Source organism: Penicillium vulpinum (genome assembly GCF_028829585.1).
Source record: "Penicillium vulpinum strain IBT 29486 chromosome Unknown utg000002l_segment0_segment0, whole genome shotgun sequence".
NCBI classification, from domain to species: domain Eukaryota; kingdom Fungi; phylum Ascomycota; class Eurotiomycetes; order Eurotiales; family Aspergillaceae; genus Penicillium; species Penicillium vulpinum.
The window spans coordinates 664320-691569 of record NW_026643242.1 but is presented as its reverse complement, the minus strand read 5'-3'; the positions used below and the strand labels follow the sequence as shown (position 1 = coordinate 691569).

General features: G+C 46.7%; 4 protein-coding genes across 4 annotated transcripts; 3 read left to right on the top strand and 1 right to left on the bottom strand.

The window, feature by feature from the left end:
* Positions 1-373: 373 nt before the first annotated feature.
* Positions 374-3733, top strand: nut1 (putative RNA polymerase II mediator complex subunit Nut1; the record flags this gene model as incomplete). The annotated part of the gene is made up of 6 exons (XM_057251047.1): positions 374-917; positions 993-1243; positions 1295-1357; positions 1467-1973; positions 2033-2564; positions 2622-3733. The coding sequence occupies 6 exons, from the start codon at positions 374-376 to the stop codon at positions 3731-3733; spliced, it is 3009 nt and encodes a 1002-aa protein (XP_057110372.1).
* A 3270-nt stretch (positions 3734-7003) lies between these two features.
* N7479_003349 (ABC transporter) lies at positions 7004-11556 on the top strand (the record flags this gene model as incomplete). The annotated part of the gene is made up of 4 exons (XM_057251046.1): positions 7004-8153; positions 8211-8893; positions 8961-10175; positions 10240-11556. 4 exons carry the CDS (start codon positions 7004-7006, stop codon positions 11554-11556), a joined length of 4365 nt encoding a protein of 1454 aa, XP_057110371.1.
* Positions 11557-20774: 9218 nt separating this feature from the next.
* Positions 20775-24346, top strand: N7479_003348 (guanine nucleotide exchange factor; the record flags this gene model as incomplete). The annotated part of the gene is made up of 2 exons (XM_057251045.1): positions 20775-21305; positions 21371-24346. The coding sequence occupies 2 exons, from the start codon at positions 20775-20777 to the stop codon at positions 24344-24346; spliced, it is 3507 nt and encodes a 1168-aa protein (XP_057110370.1).
* Positions 24347-25164: 818 nt separating this feature from the next.
* N7479_003347 (SDR family NAD(P)-dependent oxidoreductase) lies at positions 25165-26001 on the bottom strand (the record flags this gene model as incomplete). Its single annotated transcript, XM_057251044.1, has 1 exon — positions 25165-26001. The coding sequence occupies one exon, from the start codon at positions 25999-26001 to the stop codon at positions 25165-25167; it is 837 nt and encodes a 278-aa protein (XP_057110369.1).
* Positions 26002-27250: the final 1249 nt, after the last annotated feature.

Sequence of the window (27250 nt, the reverse complement as noted above, 5' to 3'; positions counted from 1 at the left end):
ATGCTGTGTTAGAATGTCAAGTGGCTATTTGAAGCGTGGCCTGAGGCACAAAATATATATTAAACACGTGATATATAAATCCAAGTTCTCTCACGTGATGATTACATAATTGATTTCACGAGCCCCGGGCGCCAACCTGAGAAAGAGCTATCCCTCACAGCCTCGATACCAGCGATCTATTCCTTTAAGGAAAAATGCTTAGTGCGAGTCTGTAACTTGCAATCTCATTCTTAGAACTTCCAGGGTGCAGTGTTATGTTGTGGAGATGAAAATGCTGCCGGACAGGGCAATTCCCGAACAATGGAGGACCTTCCTCCACCAATGTTTGGCCAATCGTATAGATATAGATGAGTTCACAGACTTGTCAGGGCTGATGTTTGCCCGCTCGCCGCTGAAGGAAAATGAGCTCCTTGATCTGCTCCTTGAAGCTCGCGCTTCCTCCAGTGTGACCTGGGATCCTCTTCTCCCGCTGTACGTCGATGGGCTGTGCAAGGTTGGGAGGGTCAAATCTTCATCTGCTCTGACGAGCCTTCTAAAGCACTCTTCTGTTCTTGATGTGCCGGGTTCTGGAGAGCGTGAGGGCAAGGCACAGGACTCACCATCCAAGTCCAAGAAGCAGAAACCTTCCACGCTCATGACAGATATCAAAGTCATTCAGGATGTCATGGTGTTTATTTCCACTGGGTCAATTCCCAAGACCGTGATTGAGGCTGCGGATATCTACTCTGCTACCGTAGACTGGATTATGGCTGTTGTGGCGTGGCACAATCACAGTTTGGACGCCTCGCAGCAAACGGGCGGCGGGCTGATGGGGTCGCCTGACGCGGGCTCGCTGTTTGAGTCGCTTGGGATTCTTCTTGCAGCTTTGTCTGGGACTAACAAGGGTTTAGAAGTACTGTCCAGTGATTTCAATCAAGGTAATTCTACATAGTTTCCGCGCCTGGGGATGATATTGCTATATTCGCTGTACAACTATTAACGATTTCTCCTAGCATTGAAAACAAAATTGGGACAGGCTTTGTCCAGCTATTTGCCTTTATGTATCGATGTCTCTCTGCCACTTCGGCATCGCCTCGAAGAGTTGCAGAAAGTTTTCAATCTTTACCCCGATCAGCCTTCTAAGACTTTGGATGGGCCTGCTATTGACAGCGTAAATGTCAATGCCCTCCAGTTTGAGTCTTCCGTCATGGACGGCCCAGTTGTTAATACTAGAGCTGGACTCTATGTATACATCAATTCGATGGTGCGCTTCTATTTATGCTGCGAGATTGGGTTTATGGCTGACTAGCAACAGGTTGTGGGACGTCCTTTGGTCGATGATACCATTTTGATCAACTACCTCACCAATCGATATCAGGTAAGTCAAATTAACATGTTTGATTTTATTCTCACTAGTCGGAGTGATTCAGATCATTTGGTCCTCACTAGTGAGAGTGGTTGAGGTCATTTAACTAACCCCTTACTAGGGCCACAATGACGTCCTCATCGAGGAAATCATCACAGCTGCCTTCGATGTTCTTTCTAACGGCGTATATCGCAATGAATCCAGCCGCACGATGCTCTTATTTCGATCTTTCCTCGTTAACAAGCTTCCTGCCTTCTTCGCGGCCATATCGGCAGCATCCATGGTGCCAATCTCCATGGAAATGTGCATCAGCCATGCCTTGAGCCGTCTGGATCCGAACGCATTTCCCTCCTTCTCTCAGATGTTCTCTATGCAGGGCAGCAGTGTTTTATCAGATGCTCGCCAGGAGTTCCTCTTTGCTTGTGCGTCGCACAAGCTTATTCGAGAGTCCAGCATTGAGCAACTTCTCGGAGAAAACCCCATGCAGACACTGCCTGGTGGGGGCCCTTATGTTAAGGACGATCTCGTTTCGCAAATCAATAACAACCATGAACGTGCTGAGCAACTCATTGGTGAGATTGAGTCGATGGAGGGTAATGCAGGCGCGATAGTTTGTGCTGTAGTCGATGTATGTTCCAGACTATCCGATTGTGTTTTCTGAGAGTATAGGATGCTAACTTTTTCAAGGTCATGCATAATTTGTGTCATCAGAAAGAAACAATGACGCTCAAGAACATCTGCAACTCACTCTCACGCCGCCCGCAAACATTAGACGTCATGTTGCTGTTCCGAACTACAAAGCAAGTATTGCAACCTCTTTGTTCTGTCCTTGATTCCTGGAAGTGGGACGAAGACCAGGGCGAAAACCAGCCTGTCTATGATGAATTCGGCAGTATCTTGTTGCTGGTTCTCGCGTTCAAATACCGCTACGACTTAAGTCCTTCTGATATGGGTATCTCGAACAACGACTCGTTCATATTGAAACTTTTGGACCGGGGCGCTTGCACCCAGAAACTGAGCGAACTGAGCGAGAAGCAAAACAAAGACCTTGGCGCTTGGATAGGAGCTTTGTTCATTGCTGAGGGCATCAGTGAAGAGACCATGTCTTCTTGCAGCCCACACGAATTTTACATGCTTGTGACAACTCTATTTGATCAGAGTCTCGGTGCATGCGAGTCCGGAAAGCTGGATTTCGATACCTTGAAAGGCGGATTTGAATGTAAGGACATCATCACGCGATCGCTTCCCACTGGATACCCAGCTAACCACAATATAGATCTGCTCGAGCCCTTCCTCCTCCCATCGCTAGTCGTCGCTTTGACATGGCTGGGCAACCACATCTGGGAATCAGAGAATGACCCCACAATCCCCATCAAAACCCTCCACTCCCTAGTCAAACCCAGCTCAATCTCCGGCGAAGCTCAAGCCATCCACCAAACAGTCCTAAACATAACCGGCTGTCCACTAGAAGAGCAACTAAAAAATGTCCGAACAAGAAACCAGTCGCGGACAGACATCAAACCAATCCTCGACGCTCTAGAGCCATACCTCTCCTTCCGTCGCGTCGGTAGCTGTCACCGCTCCGAACTCGACACCTGGACCACCTCCGCCGCAGGCGGGCTAATAGGCAGCATCCGTACAACCCTCCAAGCTCTTGTCCTCTGGAGCGCCAACCCAGAAATCAGCATGGCTCCACAGGCATACACGCACCGACAGGTGCTAGCGGGGATCCGCATGCTGGGCGCAACACGGATTCTAGGCGCGATAATCGACGAAGTCAAGCAACAGACCGAGTCAGGCAACGGACATATCGCGCTGGACATTGCGACGACTATGGTGTGCGCTCCAATGACAGAGTCCTTCGCCGTCGACCAAAACAACTACCACCCAGTCGACACGAGCAAGGAGTCCTTGCCGCGATGTGCGATCCTGACCCTGCGCGACGCCCTGGCTCTGCAGCACGAGAACGTGCCTAAGATCTCAGAGAGTGACCCACTGCGCGCGGAGGTCGTGGTGCGGCTTGCGCGTCGGGTCAATATGCTCATGGCGCCGCCGTCGCAGGTCTCCAATATCGATGTCTCGAATATTATTCAGAATATGCATCTTGGCGTTGAGGGGCAGGAAGATCGGATGGATCTTGAGCCTTCTGCTGCTGATGTTTCGCGTAATACGGTCAATGATGAGGAATCGGATAATATCAACCAGATGCTCGATAAGGCGGCGGCGGATGCGGCGGCGGGGATGGATGGTGGTGGTATGGGTGTGGGTCAGGATATGGGACTTGATTCTGGGGCTGGTATGGATGCTATTGACGATGTGCTTAATGCGGCGGATATGGCGGTTGGGAATCCTGAGTTCCTTGATTTGGATATGGAGGGTATGTTTTAGTAGGTGTGATGGTTCGGCTTTGGCATATTTGGCATATATGGACTTACAGTGTCCAATGTTTGGCATGGCATTCTGTTCAATCTATTTTTTGGTAAATGATGATTCATTTGAACAGTTAAACCCTGGATCCTTCTGCAATATCATAAATGAATATCGTTATAGAATCAGTGTAAAGGGCATTATTGGTGACTTGCTGCCTAGCCCACAAGAAAGGAAGAGAAACGAGCGTCAACCCATAACCATAGAGCACATTCAGTCTATACCCAATAAGAATATCATGTCCCAGCTGGGCTTCAGTACATCAGAATCATATGATATATCCTCCAATCCTAGAAACAACAAGATATCTCATTAGCCAAGATATTCCCACCACGATGTAAAATCATGTACATACAGATATCAAACGTCTTCTCAAGTTTCCCCGCCAACCGTGGAATTCCCGAGCCAGGGAACAGTTTCTCCACAACTTGCAGGGTTGGGGGCATCCGTCCGTTGTTGAGTGGAACTGGGGTTGCTGCTACTATAGCAGTGAAGGAGAGGGTGGCAATGATTGTTGTGAGTTCCATGTTGGGATTTCTGTCTCGTTGACCCCCACGTGAAAATATATATATTCTGCCCAGGTGTGGTACCTCCCTTAGTGATCAAGTTCATACTAACTATTTATGTTCGTAATTGAAGAGGGCACTTACTGTTATGCCTTATGGCTGAGCTATATTTGGGGGTGGAATTGCTTGATATTCTTAGATGGAAAATAGAGTTCTCCCTTCCAACAACGTGCGCTTGACAGGGCCTTCTTATCTGAACCTCCTAATGACGTCCTTTGTCTAGGGTTAATACCCCCATGCCAGGGAGCTTCAAAAACTTGGTTGGCTCATTCCAATGACTCGGTGCTCGTGGGAGTTTTGCTAGTGCGAGGGATCTTGGGTATGCGAGGGTTTGGAATTTACGAATGGTGTTGAGGTTTGTTTATTCTCTACTTGAGACCTACAAGTTGGGTATTGCAAATTATATGATTGGTGGTCAGTATTGTATGAGATATATTAGGATTAACGCATTAGGAGCACAGTATAGATAGAATACAGCTCTCTTGGTTCTATGCATATCCGGTACACTTTTCGAAGATGTTCTCGTGTTGAGACACTGTTCAATCAAGGGATGCAGTCCAGCCCTTCCCTTCCGTTGAATACACATCAGCGACAAAAGCCCATTCCATCTGACACAACAAACCAATAAGAAAGAAAAAAAAAAAGGCGCGCAAATCCGCCTCCAAGTGGGAGGAATCACACATTATTTGGAGCCTCAGTGGTGTGAGGAGATTCACCCGCAGCTCCAGCTTAAGGGCCAGAGCGTACAATTTCCCCGCTACCAGAGCTGTGACGTGCTCCCCATTACTGAGGGCCATCTACTGAGTAATTTGGAAGGATTTGCGCAACGGAACATTTATTCCATCCCCTATATAGGACCTCCTTCCTAATTGGGACATATATTCTCAGAGTTCGATTCCTCGATTATTCTTTTATTTTATCAACGCAGTTGCCTATAGTATGGCAATCCCCTGTAAGTATTCATAAAAACATCCTCATACCAGGAGATATGAATGTTTACCAAAAGCGTGTGCACGATATTCCAGAATTCGGACAATTGTAGACCGACTATAAATCCAAATTCAACCCTAGATAAACGGATTATAACCGTTGATCCATATTACGTAAATTGACAACCCTTATATTTACATATTTTTATGGGTCTAAAATGACGACATTTGAATCTAGCTCCCTACCCTATCATTGATGGCTAGCCTTAGATATATATAGTAGTCCACACCTATATATAGGATGTTAGTTTTCAACTTCTGCTTTGCAGGATTTGGGAGCTGTCAAGCATGAGGAGACATGCTTCCATGATTATTTTCGGAATTTACTTCATAACAAGACATCCCATAGCCTGCCCAGCGCCTGAACTACGTAAGTATATGTGGCCGGTGAAGTACGGCTCCCGGCACAAGATAAAACCAGGTAACCCCGCCGCGCGGCCCCGTTGATCACTAATCAGCCTAGTTGGTTAGAGATCACCATTGTATCTAGGGAAGACGTGATGCCCTTGCGTGTATATCTGGGTCTAAAGGCGGGGTTGGAAGTCAGATAGAGGGCCAAGTGCTGATTGTTGAACACATGTTGAAGAGTCCACGGGTACCTTTTCATGTGAATGTCGATTATGTACACATTGAAGGGGATAAGCCAGGGAGTATCTTTTTATGCAGCACGCAATGGATCTAGACCTCAATCTCAAATTTCCCGATTGGGAATCAAGGCGCATATTTCCTCATTTGGAAGTCTCTCGGGGTAGAAGACTCGATACTCGGCTATCAACTCGGCAATGCGATTAGATAAGAACCGGGTAGATCGGGATCGTCAGGGACCCCGTTATCTGAGTTATCAGCCCGTGGAATCTTCATGAGTTTCCGGTGCCTCGGCATTGATGATTTGCTGACCCACATAGGGCAGAGATTGATTTTAACACTTATTCTAGGATAACTTTGGTACTGAGTAGGTGTCTTAATCCCCAACTTTAAATTTTATCCAGTAACCGCTAATATGGTTAAGTTGCCACCTATGACGAACATTGTGTAGAAGTTTGCAGCCACCTCATCCTGTCCCTACAGAATCATCGGAAATTTGCAGCTGATAGTAATCCACCTTGGAATGTGAAGTGGGAACAATTGATTGCTAATAATCCACCAAGGTAAAACATTCTATTTGATACAATTTTTTTTTACACAGTCCAACAGGTCCAACAGCGAAGCCCTAAAACCCCCATGTGTCCAAACACAGTAGAAATCGGAGGAACCGGAAATCTCTCCGACCTCCAATGCTTACATGTTGAAAAATCATTGGATAAGTTCGAAAGCGTTCATTCGACCCAAGATTTGCCTAAAGTGGGTTCCACCATGGAACCCGGCCTCTGTGCCGGGTTTCCAGATTTCCAGGCATCTATTCCGAGAGTGAAACAATACACTGTAGTCACTGCATTAGCAGCAATAATAATGAACCAAATTAGGGTATAAGTTTGTTTCGGCCAATAATGGGTCACTGTTCAATGCCATATCTCCGATCTCCTATTCCTTCGGAAATAGAGTCGGCACACATAGGGACTCGCCCCTTTGTAGAATCTTTTAGGATAAATATGCTCGTCCTCCCAATTAAATAACTTGTAGTTTTAGAATAATTTTTACTTGTTTTACCAATCTCCACTCTTTCAAAGTCTCCTATCATGGAGCAGCATCCCGACCCCGATGATGCCTCGCTGCATAGCGAATACAACAATGAAGACGAAAAGGATAACCAGAATCCGGGAAACTCGCCTATCCACAAGCTCAACACCCATGATTTTACCAGCGTGGAGACATTGCATGTACCTCAAGCCAACATCCACGAAGCAAAGAGTGCCGAGACTCTGAATGCCGCCAATGTCGATACTCCCCTACCCAAGAAGGCCGCGGAGTGGAGCATGACACCGCAGGTCATTCGGAATGCAGAACGCGATGAAGCAGCCGGATTCAAGAGGCGCGAGCTAGGAGTTACATGGCAAAACCTAACTGTTGAAGTTCTTGCTGCCGAAGCCGCCGTCAACGAAAACATGATCTCACAGTTCAACGTGCCTCAATTGATTAAAGATTTCCGCCGAAAGCCACCCCTCAAGCCGATCTTGTCAGACAGCCATGGATGCGTCAAGCCCGGAGAAATGTTGCTTGTGTTGGGCCGTCCTGGTTCAGGATGTACCACGCTGCTCAAGATGTTATCCAATCGCCGCGAAGGTTATCACACCATCAATGGTGATGTGCATTTTGGAAACATGTCCCCTAAGGAAGCCGAGGACTATAACGGCCAGATTGTCATGAACACAGAAGAAGAGCTGTTCTACCCTCGCTTGACAGTCGGCCAGACTATGGATTTTGCGGCCAGACTCAAGGTTCCTTTCCATCTACCAGGTGGTGTTAATAGTGCCGATGAATACACAGCTGAGACCAAAGAGTTCCTCCTCCAGTCTATGGGAATCAGTCATACTGCCGATACCAAGGTTGGAAATGAGTTCGTCCGTGGTGTATCCGGTGGTGAGCGGAAGCGAGTCTCTATTATCGAGTGTCTCGCCACCAGAGGTTCTGTTTACTCCTGGGATAACAGTACCCGTGGTTTGGATGCCAGTACGGCATTGGAGTGGGCAAAGGCCCTTCGTGCTATGACTGATGTTCTCGGCCTTTCCACCATTGTGACCCTGTACCAAGCAGGAAATGGAATTTACAATCTCTTCGACAAGGTCCTTGTCCTTGACGAGGGAAAGCAGATATACTATGGCCCTGCAGCTGAAGCTAAGCCTTTCATGGAAGATCTAGGCTTTGTTTATACTGATGGAGCGAACGTTGGTAAGTCTTTCCTCCATTTAACAAACAACCCTGACATAAACTAACACAAAATAATAGGCGACTTCCTCACTGGTTTGACAGTCCCGACAGAGCGGAAAATCAGACCTGGATACGAACACACATTCCCCAGAAACGCAGATGCCATTTTGGCCGAATACAACAAGTCCAGCACTTACAACCGTATGGTCTCGGCATATGATTATCCCAACACCGAAATTAGCCGTGAGCGCACAGATGCATTCAAAGAGTCTGTTGCGTGGGAAAAGTCAACCCATCTACCCAAAAGTAGTAGTCTGACTACCAGCTTTTGGGCCCAGCTTATGGCATGCACCAAGCGACAGTATCAGATCTTGTGGGGTGAGAAGTCAACATTCATCATCAAACAGGTTTTGTCCTGTGCGATGGCATTGATCGCTGGTTCTTGCTTCTATGACTCGCCAGACACCTCCGCCGGTCTCTTCACCAAAGGCGGTGCTGTCTTCTTCTCGCTGTTATACAACTGCATTGTCGCCATGTCTGAAGTCACTGAATCTTTCAAGGGCCGTCCCGTTTTGCTCAAACACAAGGGCTTTGCTATGTATCATCCCGCTGCATTTTCCCTGGCTCAGATCACGGCGGATATGCCGGTTCTGTTGTTCCAGTGCACGATCTTCTCGGTCGTGATCTATTGGATGTCTGGCCTGAAACATACTGCGGCTGCTTTCTTTACCTTCTGGATTATCTTGTTCACAACAACTCTGGTGTGTGGTCGTTTTCTATTCGCATCTTTCGGACCATCGAACTTTGGGCTAACTCTTACATGTTCAGTGCATCACTGCTCTCTTTAGATTTATCGGATCCGCTTTCAGTACCTTCGAAGCCGCGTCGAAGATTTCTGGAACTACAGTCAAAGCCCTTGTCATGTACGCTGGTTATATGATCCCTAAGCCTCAGATGAAGAACTGGTTCCTTGAGTTTTACTACACGAACCCCTTCGCCTATGCCTTCCAAGCTGCCCTGTCGAACGAGTTCCATGACCGCCATATCCCTTGCGTTGGCAACAACCTGATCCCAAATGGCCCCGGCTACGAGGACGTTGGCGCCGAGAACCAAGCTTGTGCAGGTGTAGGAGGTGCTTTGCCAGGCGCAAACTATGTGACCGGCGATCAGTATCTTTCATCACTTCACTATAAGCACTCTGAAATGTGGCGGAACTTCGGTGTCGTCTGGGCTTGGTGGGGATTCTTCGCCGTGCTGACAATTGTTTTCACATCCTACTGGAAATCTGGTGCTGGCTCTGGTGCTGCTCTGCTCATTCCCCGTGAGAAACTCAAGCAGCACCAGGCTGCTATCTCCGATGAAGAAGCACAAAGAAACGAAAAGATTACTGCCCGCGAGACTACCGATGAGCCCGTCGAGGTTGACGATGAAAATCTCACTCGAAACACGTCGATCTTCACCTGGAGAAATCTCACATATACTGTTCAAACACCTACAGGCGATCGAGTTCTATTGGATAACATTCAAGGATGGGTCAAGCCTGGTATGCTCGGTGCCCTTATGGGATCTTCTGGTGCAGGAAAAACGACACTGCTTGATGTGCTTGCTCAGCGTAAAACAGATGGTACTATTAAGGGTTCTATCATGGTTGATGGCCGTGAGCTTCCGGTCTCTTTCCAAAGAATGGCGGGATACTGCGAGCAACTCGATGTTCACGAACCATTCGCAACTGTGAGAGAAGCATTGGAATTCTCAGCTCTCCTTCGCCAGTCTCGCAACACCTCTAAGGCAGATAAGCTGAAGTACGTTGACACTATCATTGATCTTCTCGAGCTTCATGACCTGGCAGATACTCTCATTGGAACCGTTGGAAATGGACTCAGCGTTGAGCAAAGAAAGCGTGTCACAATTGGTGTGGAACTGGTGTCCAAGCCTAGCATTCTGATCTTTTTGGACGAGCCCACCTCGGGTTTGGATGGACAATCGGCCTACAACACCGTCCGTTTCCTTCGCAAATTGGCCGATGTTGGTCAAGCTGTTTTGGTAAGTCTTCAAATTCTTCATTTCAATAACTGCAAGATCATATTGCTAACAATTCACGTTTTAGGTTACTATTCATCAGCCTTCGGCGCAGCTCTTCGCTCAGTTCGACACCCTCCTTCTCCTTGCAAAGGGCGGAAAGACAGTCTACTTTGGAGATATTGGCGACAATGCCGCCTGTGTTAAGCAATACTTTGGTCAATACGGGGCCCATTGCCCTGCCGAGGCCAATGCAGCTGAGTTCATGATTGACGTTGTTACTGGTGGTATCGAGGCTGTCAAGGACAAGGACTGGCATCAGATCTGGCTTGACTCCCCCGAGCAAACTCGCATGATCACGGAACTAGACAGAATGATTGCGGACTCTGCTGCCAAGCCTCCCGGAACAGTCGATGATGGATTCGAATTCTCGATGCCTCTTTGGGAGCAGATCAAAATCGTCACTCAGCGGATGAATGTCGCGCTTTTCCGTAACACTAACTATGTCAACAACAAATTCTCTCTCCACATCATCTCTGCCATGCTTAATGGTTTCTCCTTCTGGCGTCCTGGCCCAAGTGTGGCAGCCTTAAACCTGAAGATGTTCACGATCTTCAACTTCGTCTTTGTCGCTCCTGGTGTCATCAACCAGCTTCAACCTCTCTTCATCCAGCGCCGTGATATCTACGACACTCGCGAGAAGAAGTCGAAGATGTACTCGTGGATTGCCTTCGTCACCGGATTGATTGTTTCTGAGTTCCCATATCTCTGTATCTGCGCGGTCCTCTACTTTGCCTGCTGGTACTATCCCGTTTGGAGACTGCCTCATGACTCGGACCGATCTGGCGCCACGTTCTTCATGATGTTGATCTACGAGCTCATTTATACTGGTATTGGTCAATTCATCGCCGCATATTCGCCCAACCCGACCTTTGCTGCCCTTGTGAACCCTCTGATCATCAGTACCCTTGTCCTCTTCTGCGGTATCTTCGTCCCGTATGTCCAGCTTAACGTGTTCTGGCGGTACTGGATGTACTACCTCAATCCCTTCAACTACGTTGTCTCGGGCATGTTGACCTTTGGCATCTGGGGTGCCAAGGTCACCTGCAATGAGGAGGAGTTCGCTTTCTTCGAGCCGCTCAACGGCACCACTTGTGTGCAGTACCTGTCGGATTATATGTCCGGCGTTGGCAAGAGTATCAACTTGATCAACCCCGATGCTACCTCAGGCTGCAAAGTCTGTCAATATACAGATGGAAGCGATTTCCTGATGAATCTTAATATCAAGAACTACACTACTGGATGGAGAGATATCGGTATCTCGGTCATCTTCGCCATCAGTGGATATGCCTTGGTGTTCGGACTCATGAAGCTGAGAACCAAGGCTTCGAAGAAGGCTGAGTAGGTTGATCATTTGTTCATCCCTGTCCTTCAGGTCTTTCCTTTCCGCGGAATCCTCATTGATTGAGCTTTTCCCTCTTCCAATCTTTCTTCCACCATTTTCATTTCTTTTTTTTTTTTGGTTTCTTGACAGAACCATTTCTTTGCCAACCCTGTCATACATTCACTTCTCAGCCCTTCATCCATGGAGTCGTGCACCCTGCATATCTGCATTTTTTCTCTCGTCACCGAGCACTTTTTCATTTCCTGCATACATGTTATTACATTGCATATAGATTTTAGAACATAGAACATAGAACATAGAATATAGATTGTCCATTCTTGAACCTTTTACATAAGAGCGCTCCAAGATTAACTAACTAACCCATTGTAGGAGCTACGAATGCTTCTACATGTAGATACATTCCCTACATAGTTAGTCGCACCGACATATACTAATATCAGTCTATATTCCAATTATTCGAGTTAGCCGCCAATAATATGAATGTACTTCCCGAACCCTGACTGTATCTAAGGTGTGATGAAAATGCATAGACACTCGGACTAGCGCGCTCGCACGTGGAAATGTGTCCAATTTTGTACTCCGTAGGCCGTCTCCATACGCCCCGTCTCGGTACTGAAGAACTTATCCGGGGCCGTGATTGCGAAACTTGGTTGACCTTCCCGATCGGGTATTTGACAACTGACTCCGAAATGGAAAAGGGGAAGCAAAACCCCTGAAGACTGTATGTCTTACAAGGATGAGTATTACTCCAAGTAAAAGGATGCACCTGGATCCCCGAGTGGGAATGACGGCGTCGATCGAGCGCTGTGGACCTTGAAGCACAGAACCGACTATGACCAAAAGCTCCTGCAAGCTGAGATCGACAAGATGGAACCTCTTGCCACGGCTGAATTTGCCTAGTCAGAACGGAGTTGTACGGAGTAGCTTAACCCCATCTTCCCGCAGATTCCGCGAAATCGGGACAATCGATCCACAGCACAGATTTTCCGACGTGCGCGATGCTGCACGGAATACACTTGCCCAGGTGGTCCCGTCTGCTTTGTAAGTCACGGCGACAGGGCAGATCGGCGCGATGAAGAACTTGGAATCTGACGGAACTCGGGGGGCATAAGCGCTTTTTCTTTTCTTTTTTTTCGGTCTCCCCGCGACACTCGCTCCATTTGTTTCTTTTCCCGACGAAGGTTTGATTGGCACAGGCTGGGGGTTCTCATCACATCCCAGGCACATAAGCACGGGGATCGCTCTATTCCGTAGGAAGGATCGCTGATCGCTCGGGAAATCTCCTTTTCTGGAAATCTGGCCTCCTAGGTGGGGAAGCATTGAAGGATGCGTTGCGGGTAAGTTCTCCAAGCTTGAACAAAATACGGAGTATGTTGTCATAGGAGTTTCCGGGATTCAAGGAATGGATACATACTCTTTGTCCCCGGTTTCATACAGAACGTGTCCTTGTTTCCCGCCCCTGTTCTGTCGCGTACAACAATACGGAGTACAAAATCATCCGATATTTCAGCTAAGTAAAGATCAGCAGTGACAGTGGAGTGAAATAGGCATCTTTCTTGGTCATGAAAAGAGCAAAAAGCCAAAGCTCCGCCGGGGAACCCATATCTTCGTGTAGATGCCGGGCTTTGAATTGGATTTGATCGTCGATACAGTGATCCACTGAAGCAAGTTTTGACTTCCTCAATTCCAATTTAGCAAGATCGTTGCTAGAACAACGTTTTAAGGCTCCCCGTGCATGTGAGTTGGGAGAAAAGCGAATCAGTAGGTTTACCGTTAAAATCAGGAGTAATTGGTTCGGCTTAAGCCCCAAGCCTTTATCCCCACAGCACGACTCGATAATAGGATCCATAACTGTTCACAAATTCCACCAGGTAATCAATATGAGACTCTTGTGCTATGTATAGAGAAAAACTAGAATTCTGGGTACATATTTTGGAAAATAGTGGAGTTAGCACGATCACGCTTGAAGCTGGTGTGGAGGCTGTTTGATTGCGTGGAGCTTCGAAAATGAGATTATCCATTTCAATATGCTTAATAGATTAAATGAAGGCCAATAATTAGAAGAATAGAAGGCTATTGGAAATTCTGGCAGAAGGAATGCCGGTTCACGTGACACCCCTATCCCACATGTTTTTTTTTTTTTTTCCGAGGCAGGCAATAGTCTCCTGCAATTTCAAAAATTTGTACGGAGTATGGAGTAATAAAGTACTCCATAGGAAGTACTCCGTACTAGTGCGCGATACGTAACCTATATATCCTTGACCCAGGGATATCATCACCTCGTATTATATTGTGCTTAACGCGACTAGACGCCTCTATCACGTCGCCAACGACGCGAGGGTCCTCTAACGTGCCGTCCCGCACTATACTGATAATACGCTCAATCCAACACCTATCATATTTCCCTTTCATCCCGTCTTAATGAGAATGGGGCAGGTGTGGGGACTCCAGTCCATAGTCAGCACTTTGCAATATAAGGACCCGCGAAACTATTGATCCCCTCAACGGCCCGGCGCACACGCGACGCACAAAATTATCAATAGTCCATCGTCTATGCCCCTATGAGAATGACAGATTCATCACCGTGGTGGGATATCAATACTATAATATATACGGAGTAAATACAACATACAGCACACACATTGCCTAGCTCATCCTTCTGCCCCAAAAGCGTCTTCTTCCGGGCCTCTGGTGTTCTAGTCCACGAGTCGCCATGGCTGTTTTTCCGATAGGCCAGGCTAGTCTTCTAGCTTCCCCACACACTCCCAAACCCCTGCTCACTGCGCAACGGCCAGTTCATTTCAGGGGCGTTGACAGGGGATTCCTGGTTAGTCCCGCATTGCAATTCAAGCACGTGCAACTTCAGACAAAGGAATCGGACAGTCGCGGGCCCAACGACTCTTTGAGCTGTATTCCCCGAAACCGTGACATTCAAGTCAGCCTGCCGGCACGACGTAGGTTCTGGACTCGAACTCTACTGAGAGTTTGTAATTGCGGCACAGCCGCCCCTCTATCGGCATCGGCATTTGAGGGGACGTTGAGCTATCGATTTTGAAGCAAGACAAGATACTTGTAAGATACACCATGTTGCTATCATCTGGTTTTCTCATACCAATATAACACAGCTCAGGATTTTCAATTAATTAATACGGTACGAAGTATGCTTTCAAAAGTGGATTTTTATGATCACGTAGTGCATCAAGCTGCACGAAAAGACGCATTGTAAATCCCCAAGCCAGCCCCTGACTGAACGAGCCTCCACTAAGGCCACCCGAGTCTTTGTCCCTGGAACCGGAAACACATCCGCCAACACACTAAAGTTCCTTAGATACCCCAAAATGCAAGAGAAAAAAAAGCCTGCGATCCAATTTCGGGGGAAAATCGATCTACCTGATCGAATCTGAACTCTCTAGACCCGATAATCACCCGTCCCATTCTCATATCTCAGATCATGGACAAAGAAGTAACATGAAATACACCGTGTGGCGGCCAAACCCCAGTCATTTCCTATAAAAGACACGGCTTCTATCCCCAAACACGGGATATTCAGCCAGCGCGCTCACTGTGCCGCTCATTTGGCGCCCCCGACAGCTTGATAGGTAACATAAGCTATCATGTACAATTTGTTGGTGGCGTCGGGGATATAGGATAGGGCGGAAAGAGGCGCAGGCTAACCCCTCATCCCGGAAAGAAGTACGTACCGTTCAGGCCGTTGCGCGGAAACGTGCCAGCTAATCCGGCAGCCGTGGGTGTCCGAAGTCGCCTTCTTGGTGGCTTTCGAGACATCTCGCGGAGCCCGTCCCGGATAGCTTAGGATTTGGAGGATTTACTCCGTACAGAGCAAGGATTTAATTCCTTGTGGATTTTGCCTTCAGGCGAAATGAACTGTGGAGTACGATGTGGAGATATGTATGCGTAGCTTCTATCTTTCTTTGTTGATCCATCCCATATCGCCCCATCAGAGAGCGTTCCTGGGCCATTCTCTTTCATGGGCCAGTCTAAGTGGGCTTCCGTATTGAATCGATAACGTGAAAACTTACGCCGTATGTATCGTTGACCGTTACCATCTAGCAAATTACTATACAAAGTCCGGTATCATGTACATTCTCGGGATACTTTTTCCATCGACTAGATCCCTATAGCTACTAGCTTAATCTATCGATTCTAGGATTTTAGAGGATCTACTCCGTAGATGTCCATATAACTATGTATCTGCTTTGAACTGTTTATGAATGTCCATACAATTATAGTACCTGCTTTATATACACAGTACGGGGTACTCAGAAGAAATCGAATGAATGATCCCTGCTCTTAGTCCACCGCCTTTCCACTACTTCAATGAACCTGCATTATACATACGCAAGAAGTAGAGTGTATGTCAGTTGTTTCATTTTTTTTTATTTCAACTGCTTGTCGATATCCTCAATTATTAACTTAGTACATATGTGGTATGCAGTATGTATGCATGGATACCCCTATTTCCAGGTATCACGGTTCCACTTGCATTCCATGGATGAGCTTGCGTTAAATTCAGTCCAAAATTCATTGACTGGGCCATTTGTGTCTATCTTTGCATGTTCATTATTGTTATATTCCAACTTGGTGTATTTTACTGACATCATCTTCAGCAAAAGCTTAAACCTCATGTATATATATCACATATATATAAAGAGGGGGTATGCTGTAGTCAACAGGGTACGACATATGAGGTTTGGATATGATCTACCTAGGATAGTTAACCAATCATTCTAGTAGCTGTGACATCTGATAGCTTGTGTAAAACACAATATTGAGGTTACACGATTGCAAGTGTGGCGTAAAAATCACAAAGAAACAGCTACTTTTCTAGGATCGATAGAACCTTGGAAAACTCGGTGAGAAAGCACAAAGAAGAACCTGAAAGATAGAAATAGAAAAACCAGAAGCCCTGTCTGCATCTCAAATCACATAAGATGCAACAGACCGACTTGACCGACTTTATTGAGATCATGGCCAAAATTCAAAGCTTTAGAGCGCGATCTTGCAGCCGGATGCAGGTACCTGCTCTACCTATGCATAAAACTGCAGTTTTATTTCAGCCTCAGCCGCACACTGCATCTCAATAATTAAATCGACCAAGGTAACACAGCACAGACTTGAAAACTTGACCCAACAGCCAAAATTCAGATCTGAATGTTTCCCGCGTGCTGGTTATTCGTGCTGCAAGAGACTGAGCATCTATTGCATGGATATATCTTTCATATTGCTAGTTGATATAACATTGATAATCTAAGGTCTCAACGTTGCGGTATATAGCACTATGTGTCCATGAACATATATCGACGAGACAGGACAGATCTAACAAGTAAGCTATTCAATATCATTTACATCTAATAGAGGCTCTTTCTAAACAATAGATCGGTATAGATCCCCGCATATTACACTGACTGCATAGCACAGATCTTGCTATTTGGCACGTTCCACTGACTCTCGGATACCAAAGTTGATCTTCCAATATATCCACTGCATGCTTCCCCTCTCTACCTTGCATCAACAATTGCCCCCACAAGGCAAATTAGGATATAGTACGACATGGGCAATCCAAAGCTCGATGTACTGCTCATCCTACCCCGCAAGTGATCGCGTGCTCTCCTATATGCGCAGAGTACGATGAGAGTAGATCATGACGCACATGAATAGATCTTCTCAGGTGGCAAAACCACCTGGGCAATAATCCCTCAAATCAACCCCAAAAATACAATTGAAATCACTCAGAGACATATTCAGTGTCTATCACAGAGGCAATTGCTGATCCAGACCGCCCCCAAGTCTTGATCTAGCAAATCTCCTACCTAAACCGGGTGCCCGGATGTGCGTCGGGGTTCTCAACCTCGGCGAGCATATTGAACTGAAACCTCGGCGAACATATTAAACTGATCAGTCAAAATTTGGCGATGCCGCCCTTGCCCGACGATCTTCTCAACCGGACGGGTCCTGCAGCACAATGGCTATACTTGTACGAAGTGCTTTGGGAGAACGGACGTGCATGCCCCACTGCTTGGGCACGAGTATGTCGGGACGTGATGTGGTATGCAGTTTGCTGACGAAACTATGACAAACTAAACAAATAGTAGCGAGTTAGCGAGTCAAGCTAATGAGCTGCATACATATGTGGGGGTAGTCGATTTCGGCTGTAGGTACGGAGTACGGAGTAATAATATCGATAGCAAACAGTGTGAGACCTTCGCGGGCTGGCCCGTTGTATCATTCTATGCATTTTGCAACTAGTTTCTATACTGTATTCCTTTTAGAGAGTAGGAGAGACAAGAAGTTCGAGACATGACCATAACCAAACAAGCTGTAAATTTGAATAGCCTCGATATTCCACATGTCCACACGATCTATACGCGACCGTAAAAATAGCAGATCTCGGAGACTAATCGCCCCTCTCCTATGGGTCGAACGTGACGGTACGGAGATTCCGCCCATTTCAAGGTATGGCCCGCAGATCGCATTTTGCGATTGCCCCTGATGTGATGATATGGAGGGGGCTTGCATTGGCCTAGTATGACAGCCATCGATTGGACACGAGAGCGAGGCGTTCGGAATGTTTTTATTTTTGATTGAGCTATCAACACCGCTCAATCTAGGTAGATAGCTTTGCTGACCTTACATTAGTCACACCTTGATTATCAGTAACTAGCTGTTTTATACTTCCATAAGGAGGTAAAGATTCCAGGACATGTGACGGTAGACCAATGCATGCCCAGGAGGAGAATTTGTTATGCGCTTTACATATTTCAATGTTGACTGGCGACTGCAGAATCACCAAGCTCACGCAGTTCTGCGAAACTGTTGGTCGAGATGCGGGAGGACGTGCGAGCGAGGCAACCGTGATGGGGAAAGGAAGAACAACCTATTGTGATTGTCATAGATGTGTATTACAAGTTTGATACTAAAGGTCTTCAATAATTCCAAGCCTAGATCATGGGATGGCGAAGTCGCTTACTTGTTATCATTCAATTTTGCGACCATTGTCTATGATTTAGTGCGGAGTACGGAGTGTGTTCGTCCCCGTTTACAAAAAAAAAGAAAGGTGTTGATCCAATGTATTGTGTTCAATTTCTAAAGTAATTAAAGAAAATATTCCGAAGTTCAATTTGACTGGAGGGGTTCTCATGTACATTCTAATGTCTATCAACAAAAGTACATCGAAAATTTTTATCCGGCAAGGCAGTCCCGTATCTCCCCTCGCATCTATTATTATTCCAGGTCTTAGACAGTTGCGGGTCCACATCACGATTACCCATCGCTTCATGTAGCTTGAATTTAGCTAGGATCAAGGACTCCGTATGCCTTGCTCCAATATAGTAAGCATCGGGTAGCTTTGAGTGTTCGCCTTTTTGTAGCTCGCGTTTGTGGATCCAATGCGAACCTGTTCTTGTGATTATCGCCCCACGCGGGAGGGGAAAAGAAAAAGAAATATGGAGGGGAATCTCGGTAAGATGTATACGGATTACATCCAGGTTGGTCTGGATTTCAACGGTGACTGGGGTTATGGACAGGGGTTTACAGGGATTAGAGAGATTTGAGATATTTTTATGTGAGGTACGGATTACCGAGGGGTATACTCCGTCCACGGGTATGGAGTACATACAAACATACTCCGTACATAATGTGCATAAACATATTTCCAATCAGAGAATAAATATTAATATAAACCATAGCGGATAGAATTTAAAAAAAAAAGACTTTTGGCTGCTGTCACTTTGGAGGGGGGCCGGTCGCTGCGTTGTCGATCTCCTCCCGGAGAGATATTGACAGCCGAAGAAAAGGTCGCCCTTAGTTTTAATGATTGATCGAGTCCCCCTGCAGGCTTTAGCACACACAGTCAATGCATTAAGACATGGCCTGATTAAACCCCACAGAATTTATTTTGTTGTGGCAATATGATTGGTCTCAAAGTAGCGGTTTTCAATTCTGAGCAAATTAAAATAGGAGAATTTATTGCATTTTGGGGCAGGAGGTGGCAGGTGAATGGCCTGGAACAGCGTGCGTTCGGCAGATGCAAGGTGGATAGTGCTTGACTAGATTTGGTACTTATGAGAGATGTACCTTTGGACATATTTCATGGTGTGAAGAGTACTTTCTAATTATGTACCAATGGTAGGAACTGAAGACCAATGGTATTTGTTATTACACCGAGTAGATAGGCCAAATTCTTGGGAAGAAGGGTTTTTTTCATCAATTTTCTTTTCTTTTTTTTTTCTATTGGGTTTTTTTGATCTCTTTAAATAAAAAAAGAGATAGTACTATTAGTACATACATAAGGTAGTATTAATATTAATAGGTACTTTTAAGAGATCTGAATATAAAGTCCGAAACTAAAAAAGAAAAAAGCAAAGTGAAAAAAACCAAAAAAGAATTTCCAAATACGTACATAGTACTTCTGGTATGGTACTCGTCACATTATATCAAAGTACAATTACATCCATACAATATCCCATATATTCCCCATACAGACCCATTACACGGTGATCGTCCCGAGTAGTCCTTTCAACTCCAGACCCTATTAATTACTTCAAATTGTTCTTATTATTTCTAATTCCCTCTTTTTTCTCTCCTTTTGCTTCAAGTTCTTATTTGAAATTTTATATTGTGCAAAGTCATAGCATTCCTTCCCCCTTCCTTGCGTTACCTTAATTGGCTTTCGTCACGGTCAATCGCGATTTACGGTCCTTGCTGCCCGAGTCTTGCCTTTCTCCTTCATAGGCATTGCATTATTTATACACTTTATCCCTGGATATTAGGGTTGACCTCATTACGACTCATCCCTCCGGGGCCTTGATTATTCCGCACTCCTTGAAAGGAAGTCTGTTTGGATCTGTTTTATAGTTTTGATTACTTGTTAATATTGTTTTCTGTGTTTGTATGTCAAAACTTCCTAAAGCCTCCCCCTCCTGGCATTCCAAGTTCCCGACCTCCTTGGGGCGCATTCCAAACAGTCAATCATACTCTATACTATCCTTGAGCAGCGCCAATTGACCTAGATTGTGTGTAGGAGCAATCCCCAGCCTCTGGCGATCCGATTCCTTCCTGGATTATCCAACGTCACTTGCTTTCGATACTTGTCTTTCTTGGAGTCACTGAACCATGTCCATTGCACCTATCGAATAAACGCCTTCGGTCAGTGACCTCAGCGGCTTAGAGAAGAATATACTCAATCAACGGAGCAAGAGATGGAACCAATGAAGCCACACATCCCCCCATTAAACTTCTCGAAGTCCAATTCGAATTTATCCGAATCAAGCAACGACGTTACACCTATACCGAAGCAATTTCATACTGCCTGGGGCTCGTCCGAGATGACCCCTCCGCTAACACCACAAGACGCCCAGGATACGATCATGGATCAATCGGAGGCCTCACGACCTGTCTTTCACAACTATCTACGAGCGTTTTACCCTTTTCACCCGGCCGGCAATGTGTCTCCCTCGACTGTCACGCTTCCTCTGGACCAGGGAGACATCATTTTGGTACACTCCGTTCACACCAATGGCTGGGCCGATGGTACTTTATTAGACTCTGGGAATCGAGGATGGTTACCCACGAATTACTGCGAAGCATACGACCAATTACCCATGCGTCCTTTGTTGAAGGCCTTGACTGATTTCTGGGATATCATTCGAGGAGGATGCGGGTCATCACTAAAAGATTTTGGAAACCAAGACTTGATGAGAGGCCCTATTGCTGGTGTTCGGTTTCTACTGGTAAGTACCAACTAGAATTGAGAAAGAAGGAAAAAAAAAAAACCACAGGGCTTATAATTCCACAGGAAAAATCGGAATGTCTTACTCGAGAGGCCTCTTTGGTGAGGAGGTTTGATGGATTACGTAGAATCAGGAAGGCTTTGTTATCTGACCTTTCTTCGCTGGTGAAAACCGCGAAGAAGTTCCAGGAAGTTGCCAACGGGATTCCGTCGGAAGAAGAGGTCGAGGCCATTTTGGATGAGATGCTTCTCAAGGCTTTCAAGATTGTTACCCGAGGAGTGCGATTCCTCGATGTGTGGAATGAGGAGGTAGGCCTTGGCAGGACTATTGCCGAGATGGATGGGCCCGGCGAGAGCCTACCCCAGTATAATATGCCACTGACTCCAGCGTCGGAGAGTTTCACTTTGAGCGAGAACGATGGGCCTGATCGATCAGAATCACGAATGCTAGAATCACGGAACGAGTCGCGACAGATGAACCATAACCGTATGGATATGAGTCGGTCATCGATGCGCAGTGAGACGGTTGATAATAGACCAGTCTCCGTAGCTACGAAACGTGTTTCTGTATCTCACCGCATGTCGGTATCCGGTCCTTCTACTGCCATCAGTGCCCATAATCTGGCATCTGAGCGCCTCGGAACCACATACGATGCATTCCTCGGCGTGCTCGGTTCGTTTATTGGGCTCCACATGCAGTCTCGCTCCTCGACGGAGTTGGTTGTGACCACCCAGCAGGCGGTCCAGTCGTGCAGGCAGTTGCTAAATGTTGTCGAGGCGGTGTGCGAGCATGACACGCAGCGCAGCGTCTTCCTCGAACAGGCACGAGAATCAATGTGCGAGAAGCTCTCTGAACTGGTTCACGCTGCACGCGACGTGTTCCGCCCCGCACACCTACCTGATGATGATCTCGTGTTTATGCCAGATGAAGGGAAACGACTTGTGGAAGCTGCAACTGGCTGTGTACGAGCAGCTGGAAACTGTTTGGCGAAGGCTCGCCTGGTGCTTGAGCAAATTGGGGATCTTGAGCTTGACCTTGAACACACTGAAGATAAGGGACAGGACTTGTCTAGCATTCCCCCTCCACAAGAAGAGCCTGAGACTCCCGTAGAACAGGAGCGACAGGAGCTTTCACTCCGCCTTCCCCCACCTCCTATTCAGATTCCTAGTACCACATATTCTCCCCCCACACCTGCTCTCACCGATGCTACAACACCTTCATCCTTCCAGTCTCAGCACGCAACTTCCCCCGCAAACATCACCGCACTTTCCTCTCTACCGAATTCTGCCATCCTCCCAACCCACCTAGAAAACATGTCTTCCTTCTCATCCTCCGCAGACAGCACCTACCGTGAAAGTCATCCCAAGTCTGACGTGAGTGAATCATTTGGCCGTGGAATCATGAGCAATGGTAGCAGCTTCACATATAACAGCTACACACGTGACTCCGAGATGAGTGGTCTCTCTCAAACCTCCACCCGGGCTACCTCGCCTGATATTGGCGGTAGCTTCCAGGATAGCTTCAAGGTTCACTCGCTGAAGGAAAGTCTGAGTTACTCGACCCTCGCTGAGGAGAACGAAGAGACTGAGGCCAATATCCTGGAAAAGACTTACGCCCACGAATTGATTTACAAGGAAGGTTCGGTGATGGGCGGCAGTCTCCGCGCTCTTATTGAGAAGCTGACTGCCCACCAATCCACTCCCGATGCCCTCTTCGTTTCAACCTTCTACCTCACCTTCCGTCTCTTTGCCTCGCCTCTTGAGTTTGCCGAGGCTCTCGCTGAACGCTTTGAGTACATTGGTGACACACCCCACGCTGCCGGACCCGTCCGTCTCCGTGTGTACAACATCTTCAAGGGCTGGCTTGAGTCCCACTGGCGCCACGATCGTGACAACACTGCCCTGGATTTCATCATCAACTTCGCCAACGCACGACTTGTGGTTGATCTCCCCACTGCTGGAAAGCGGTTGCTTGAGTTGACCACCAAGGTGTCCGCAGTTGGTGGTCCTCTTGTGCCCCGCCTTGTTTCTTCCATGGGCAAGACCAACACTTCGATTGCCCAATACATTCACCCAGATACCCCCCTACCCCCTCCCGTCCTCAGCAAGAAGGAACACGCCTTGCTCAAGCAATGGAAGAACGGCGAAGCCTCAATAACTGTTCTTGACTTCGACCCACTTGAGCTCGCCCGTCAGCTTACTATCAAGGAGTCGCGCATTTTCTGCTCGATCCTTCCTGAGGAACTTCTGGATACGGAATGGACCAAAAAGTCAGGCTCGTTGGCTGTCAATGTTCGCGCCATGTCAACTCTGTCGACTGATCTTGCCCACCTCGTTGCTGACTCCATTCTCTACCTCGAGGAGCCCAAGAAACGCGCCGCTACTATCAAGCACTGGGTCAAGATTGCGACCAAATGTCTCGAGTTGAATAACTATGACTCCCTCATGGCCATCATCTGTTCATTGAACTTGTCTATGATCTCTCGACTCAAGAGAACCTGGGATATCGTATCACAGAAGACCAAGTCTTCCCTCGAGCAGCTCCGCAGCATCGTGGATGTGTCTCGCAACTATGCAGTACTCCGTCAACGCCTTCAAAACCACGTGCCCCCTTGCCTCCCATTCGTCGGCACCTACCTGACTGACCTCACCTTTGTTGATCACGGCAACCAATCTCTCCGCACCCTCTCTACCGACGACAGCTCGATGGCCGTCATCAACTTCGATAAGCACATGAAGACAGCTCGCATTATCAGCGAGCTCCAACGCTTCCAGATCCCCTACCGTCTGACAGAAGTTCCAGAGCTACAGGCTTGGATGCAGAATGAGCTCGTGCGCGTGCGCTCCATCGGCGAAACAACCCCTCAAACATTCTACCGTCGCTCTCTGGTTCTTGAGCCTAGAGAAACCTCCCGCAGCGGAAACACTCTTCATTCACAGGCCGAGTCCAATCCTTCCATGCTTGACAACGCCAAGGACAAGTTTGACTTCCTTTCATGGACGAACCAGTCCAAAGTGAAGCCTGTCCAGACACACGGTTAAATTACTCCCTTACAACGATACCACCATCTACGCCATCCTCCGCAACCTAATGACTGATGACTTCTTCTCATTTCCGATTTACTGATGTTCTAATCAACATTATTCTCAACCATTTTCTTGCAATCTGTGAATATCCCACCATTCTTGTCTTACCTATTTACTCGTTTTCTTCTTCGGCGGTACTTTTATCTGTTTTTTTGCGACTTGTCTTTCGAAAAATGTGGCATTTGAAAAGCGGCTATGGGTCCCGGACTACCCAAATGGAGTTTACCAAGGGCCTTGCTTTGTTTATTGTGATTTGTTTAATTTCCTCCTTGTCTATTCTGTTCTTATTTCGGCTGGGAATGGGGAAAAAAGGACAGGTTGACTGGAAAAGGATTGTTATCTGTCAACTGGGCGTTTCCTATTTCGGATACCCTCTAGACAATATTCTTGCCTCACGGCTTATGTACAGGAGCAACTCTTAAAGCTGCCTGAAATACAAACTACGCTTTAATTTTAACCTTTTCTTTGTCAACAATCGTAACTGTAGGTAGTTAGCTCTGTGTCTGCTTTGTAATGCCAATGTGTAGGCTTTGTCCTAGTTTCGTGTCCTTAACTAGTGTTAGTGCTAGCTTGGGGTTTATTTTCTGCCTCTCTGCTCCAAACACTATAGAAATTTGCGAAGGGAAGTTACCTAAGTAAAATAGGGCCTTGAGTCCGAAGAAACTCTGATGCCTTATCCTTCTGCCTGAGTACTGATGTCTGCGTATCAAAAATCGACTGAAGCCTACCACCAATGATTCTTAGAAAAGAAAGCAAACACGTTAACCCCAAAGCTAGCGTACCAACGAAAGCCCACCATTGACAGGTACCATCTGACCCGTAATCCAGCGCGAAGCATCCGAAACCAAAAACGCAAGAACAGGAACCAAGTCAATCTCCACATCCCCAAACTTCTCCCCAAGACAAACCCGATCACTCATGAAAACATCATGACCTTCAAGACTCTCCTCCTCAAGATTCTCACGATACATATCAATTATCGGCGTCCAAACAGCCGGTAGAACCGCATTAGCCCGAATCCCATACTTCCCCCACTCGCGCGCAACAGCCCTCGTAAAGCTCTGCACAGCACCCTTCGAAGCAGCATAGTGAGCCAGGAGTGGCAGTGGCTCGGACGCAATATCAGACCCGAAATTTAGAATCGTGCCGCCCCGGGTCTTGAGATAGGGAAACACAGCCTGGTTCATGAAGACCGTTCCCTTGATATTGACATCCAGCATTCGGTCCAGCTCGCTCTCGGTGATGGTCTCTGCAACGTCTTGGTGGATGCTGCCTGCTGCGTGGATTAAACTGTCTAGTCCGCCGAGGAATCGGACAGCGGCTTCCACGACGGCGTTGCACTCAGATCTAACGCTCACATCGAGATGTTGGTATTGTATTTTGGAGTTGGGGTTACTGGCAGAAATCTGCGATGTGAGGCTTTGGCCGATGTCGTCTTGGATGTCGCATATCACCATGTGCACGCCGTGCGCGGCGAAGACTTCGGCTGTGGCTTTGCCGATTCCTGAGGCGCAACCTGTTAACAGGACGCGCTTGCCGGCAATTGAGGGGATTATATGGCAGGCTGTTTCCTCTTGGGGATAGTCCCCGTGGGGAGTTTTGGGACACATTTTGATTGGGATTATTGTTGATTATGGAACTCCTTAGAAGTTTAGTTCGTGGCTTTGTGCTGCTTTGTTCGGGGTTACTTCTATATAGATACCTATTTGTGCCTGATGTAACCTGTTTTGTATGGATTAAGGCAATTCCTAAATCCGGCTGAGTTATGTACACCCCGAGTCTAGGGTTGAGGTTTACAGGGTGAGACTCCTATTGGAGAGACGGCGATAGAGAGATACTGTAGTGCTGGCTGGGAGCACAAAGATTTTGTGTTTTAGGAATACTGGACACAAATGAGTACATAGGGTTTACATGTTGGGGTATTTAAAGATACAGTGTCTTAAGTAGATATTACATAGGAATAGAAAGCTCCAGCATTCGGCTTTCTTTCAACAGAAGGTCCGGTGGAAGGGAACACATATACTATGCAAAATTTAAAACTGATGGGATCAAGGGATAGCCAACAACTCCCGAGATTGGTGTGCTAGGGCTGAACTTTGTGCCACCTGATTAGCACCCTCGTGCATTCTGTTTTGCGTCTTCTGTAGTTGGTCATACATATCCATTTGTGGGCCTACATATAGCTAGACGCAAGGATGCAAATTCCACTTCACCGTTGCCTTGGGGTAGTATCACTAAATGACATACAGCATATATTGCTGTTTATTCAAGGTTTCCATCGTTGCGCTATTCCGGGGTTAATACTTGCCGATTCATTCCAGCCTTGTCGGAACATTGATTTTGTCCCACTAGAAGCAGCTAAGATGCCTTATAAGGTTCATTTGTTCTTCAATCGGAAGATTTATAAGTTCAGCCACGATTATAAGCCCTACGGAGTAGTGGGGAACTAGATCAAATACATCTGAACATTAAATAGAGCAACAACCTCAATATCGGCACATGCAATAAGATGATCACAGTACCGCAATTCTTCGAGCTTGTATGTAGATCTCATCCGCGGTTGAAAATACCAACGAAATGCTCGAGGCTGTGACCAAACACCTAAAACAGATGAAGCTTTGACAGTTATGTGGTTTTTATATGATTCATGCATATACCTCATTTGTCATTTGTTACTATACCCCTATACCAAACCGTACACAATGTACGTATTCAGCCTTGTATGTATTGTGTTTTATAATTCGGTATTCAGGTGCATATTATATCATAGAACAATGCCATTTTAAGCCAAGTAAACCTGTCACAGTGCCATTCCATTTTTATTAGTGGCCGATCCTTTGCATGAACTCCTCCACTCAG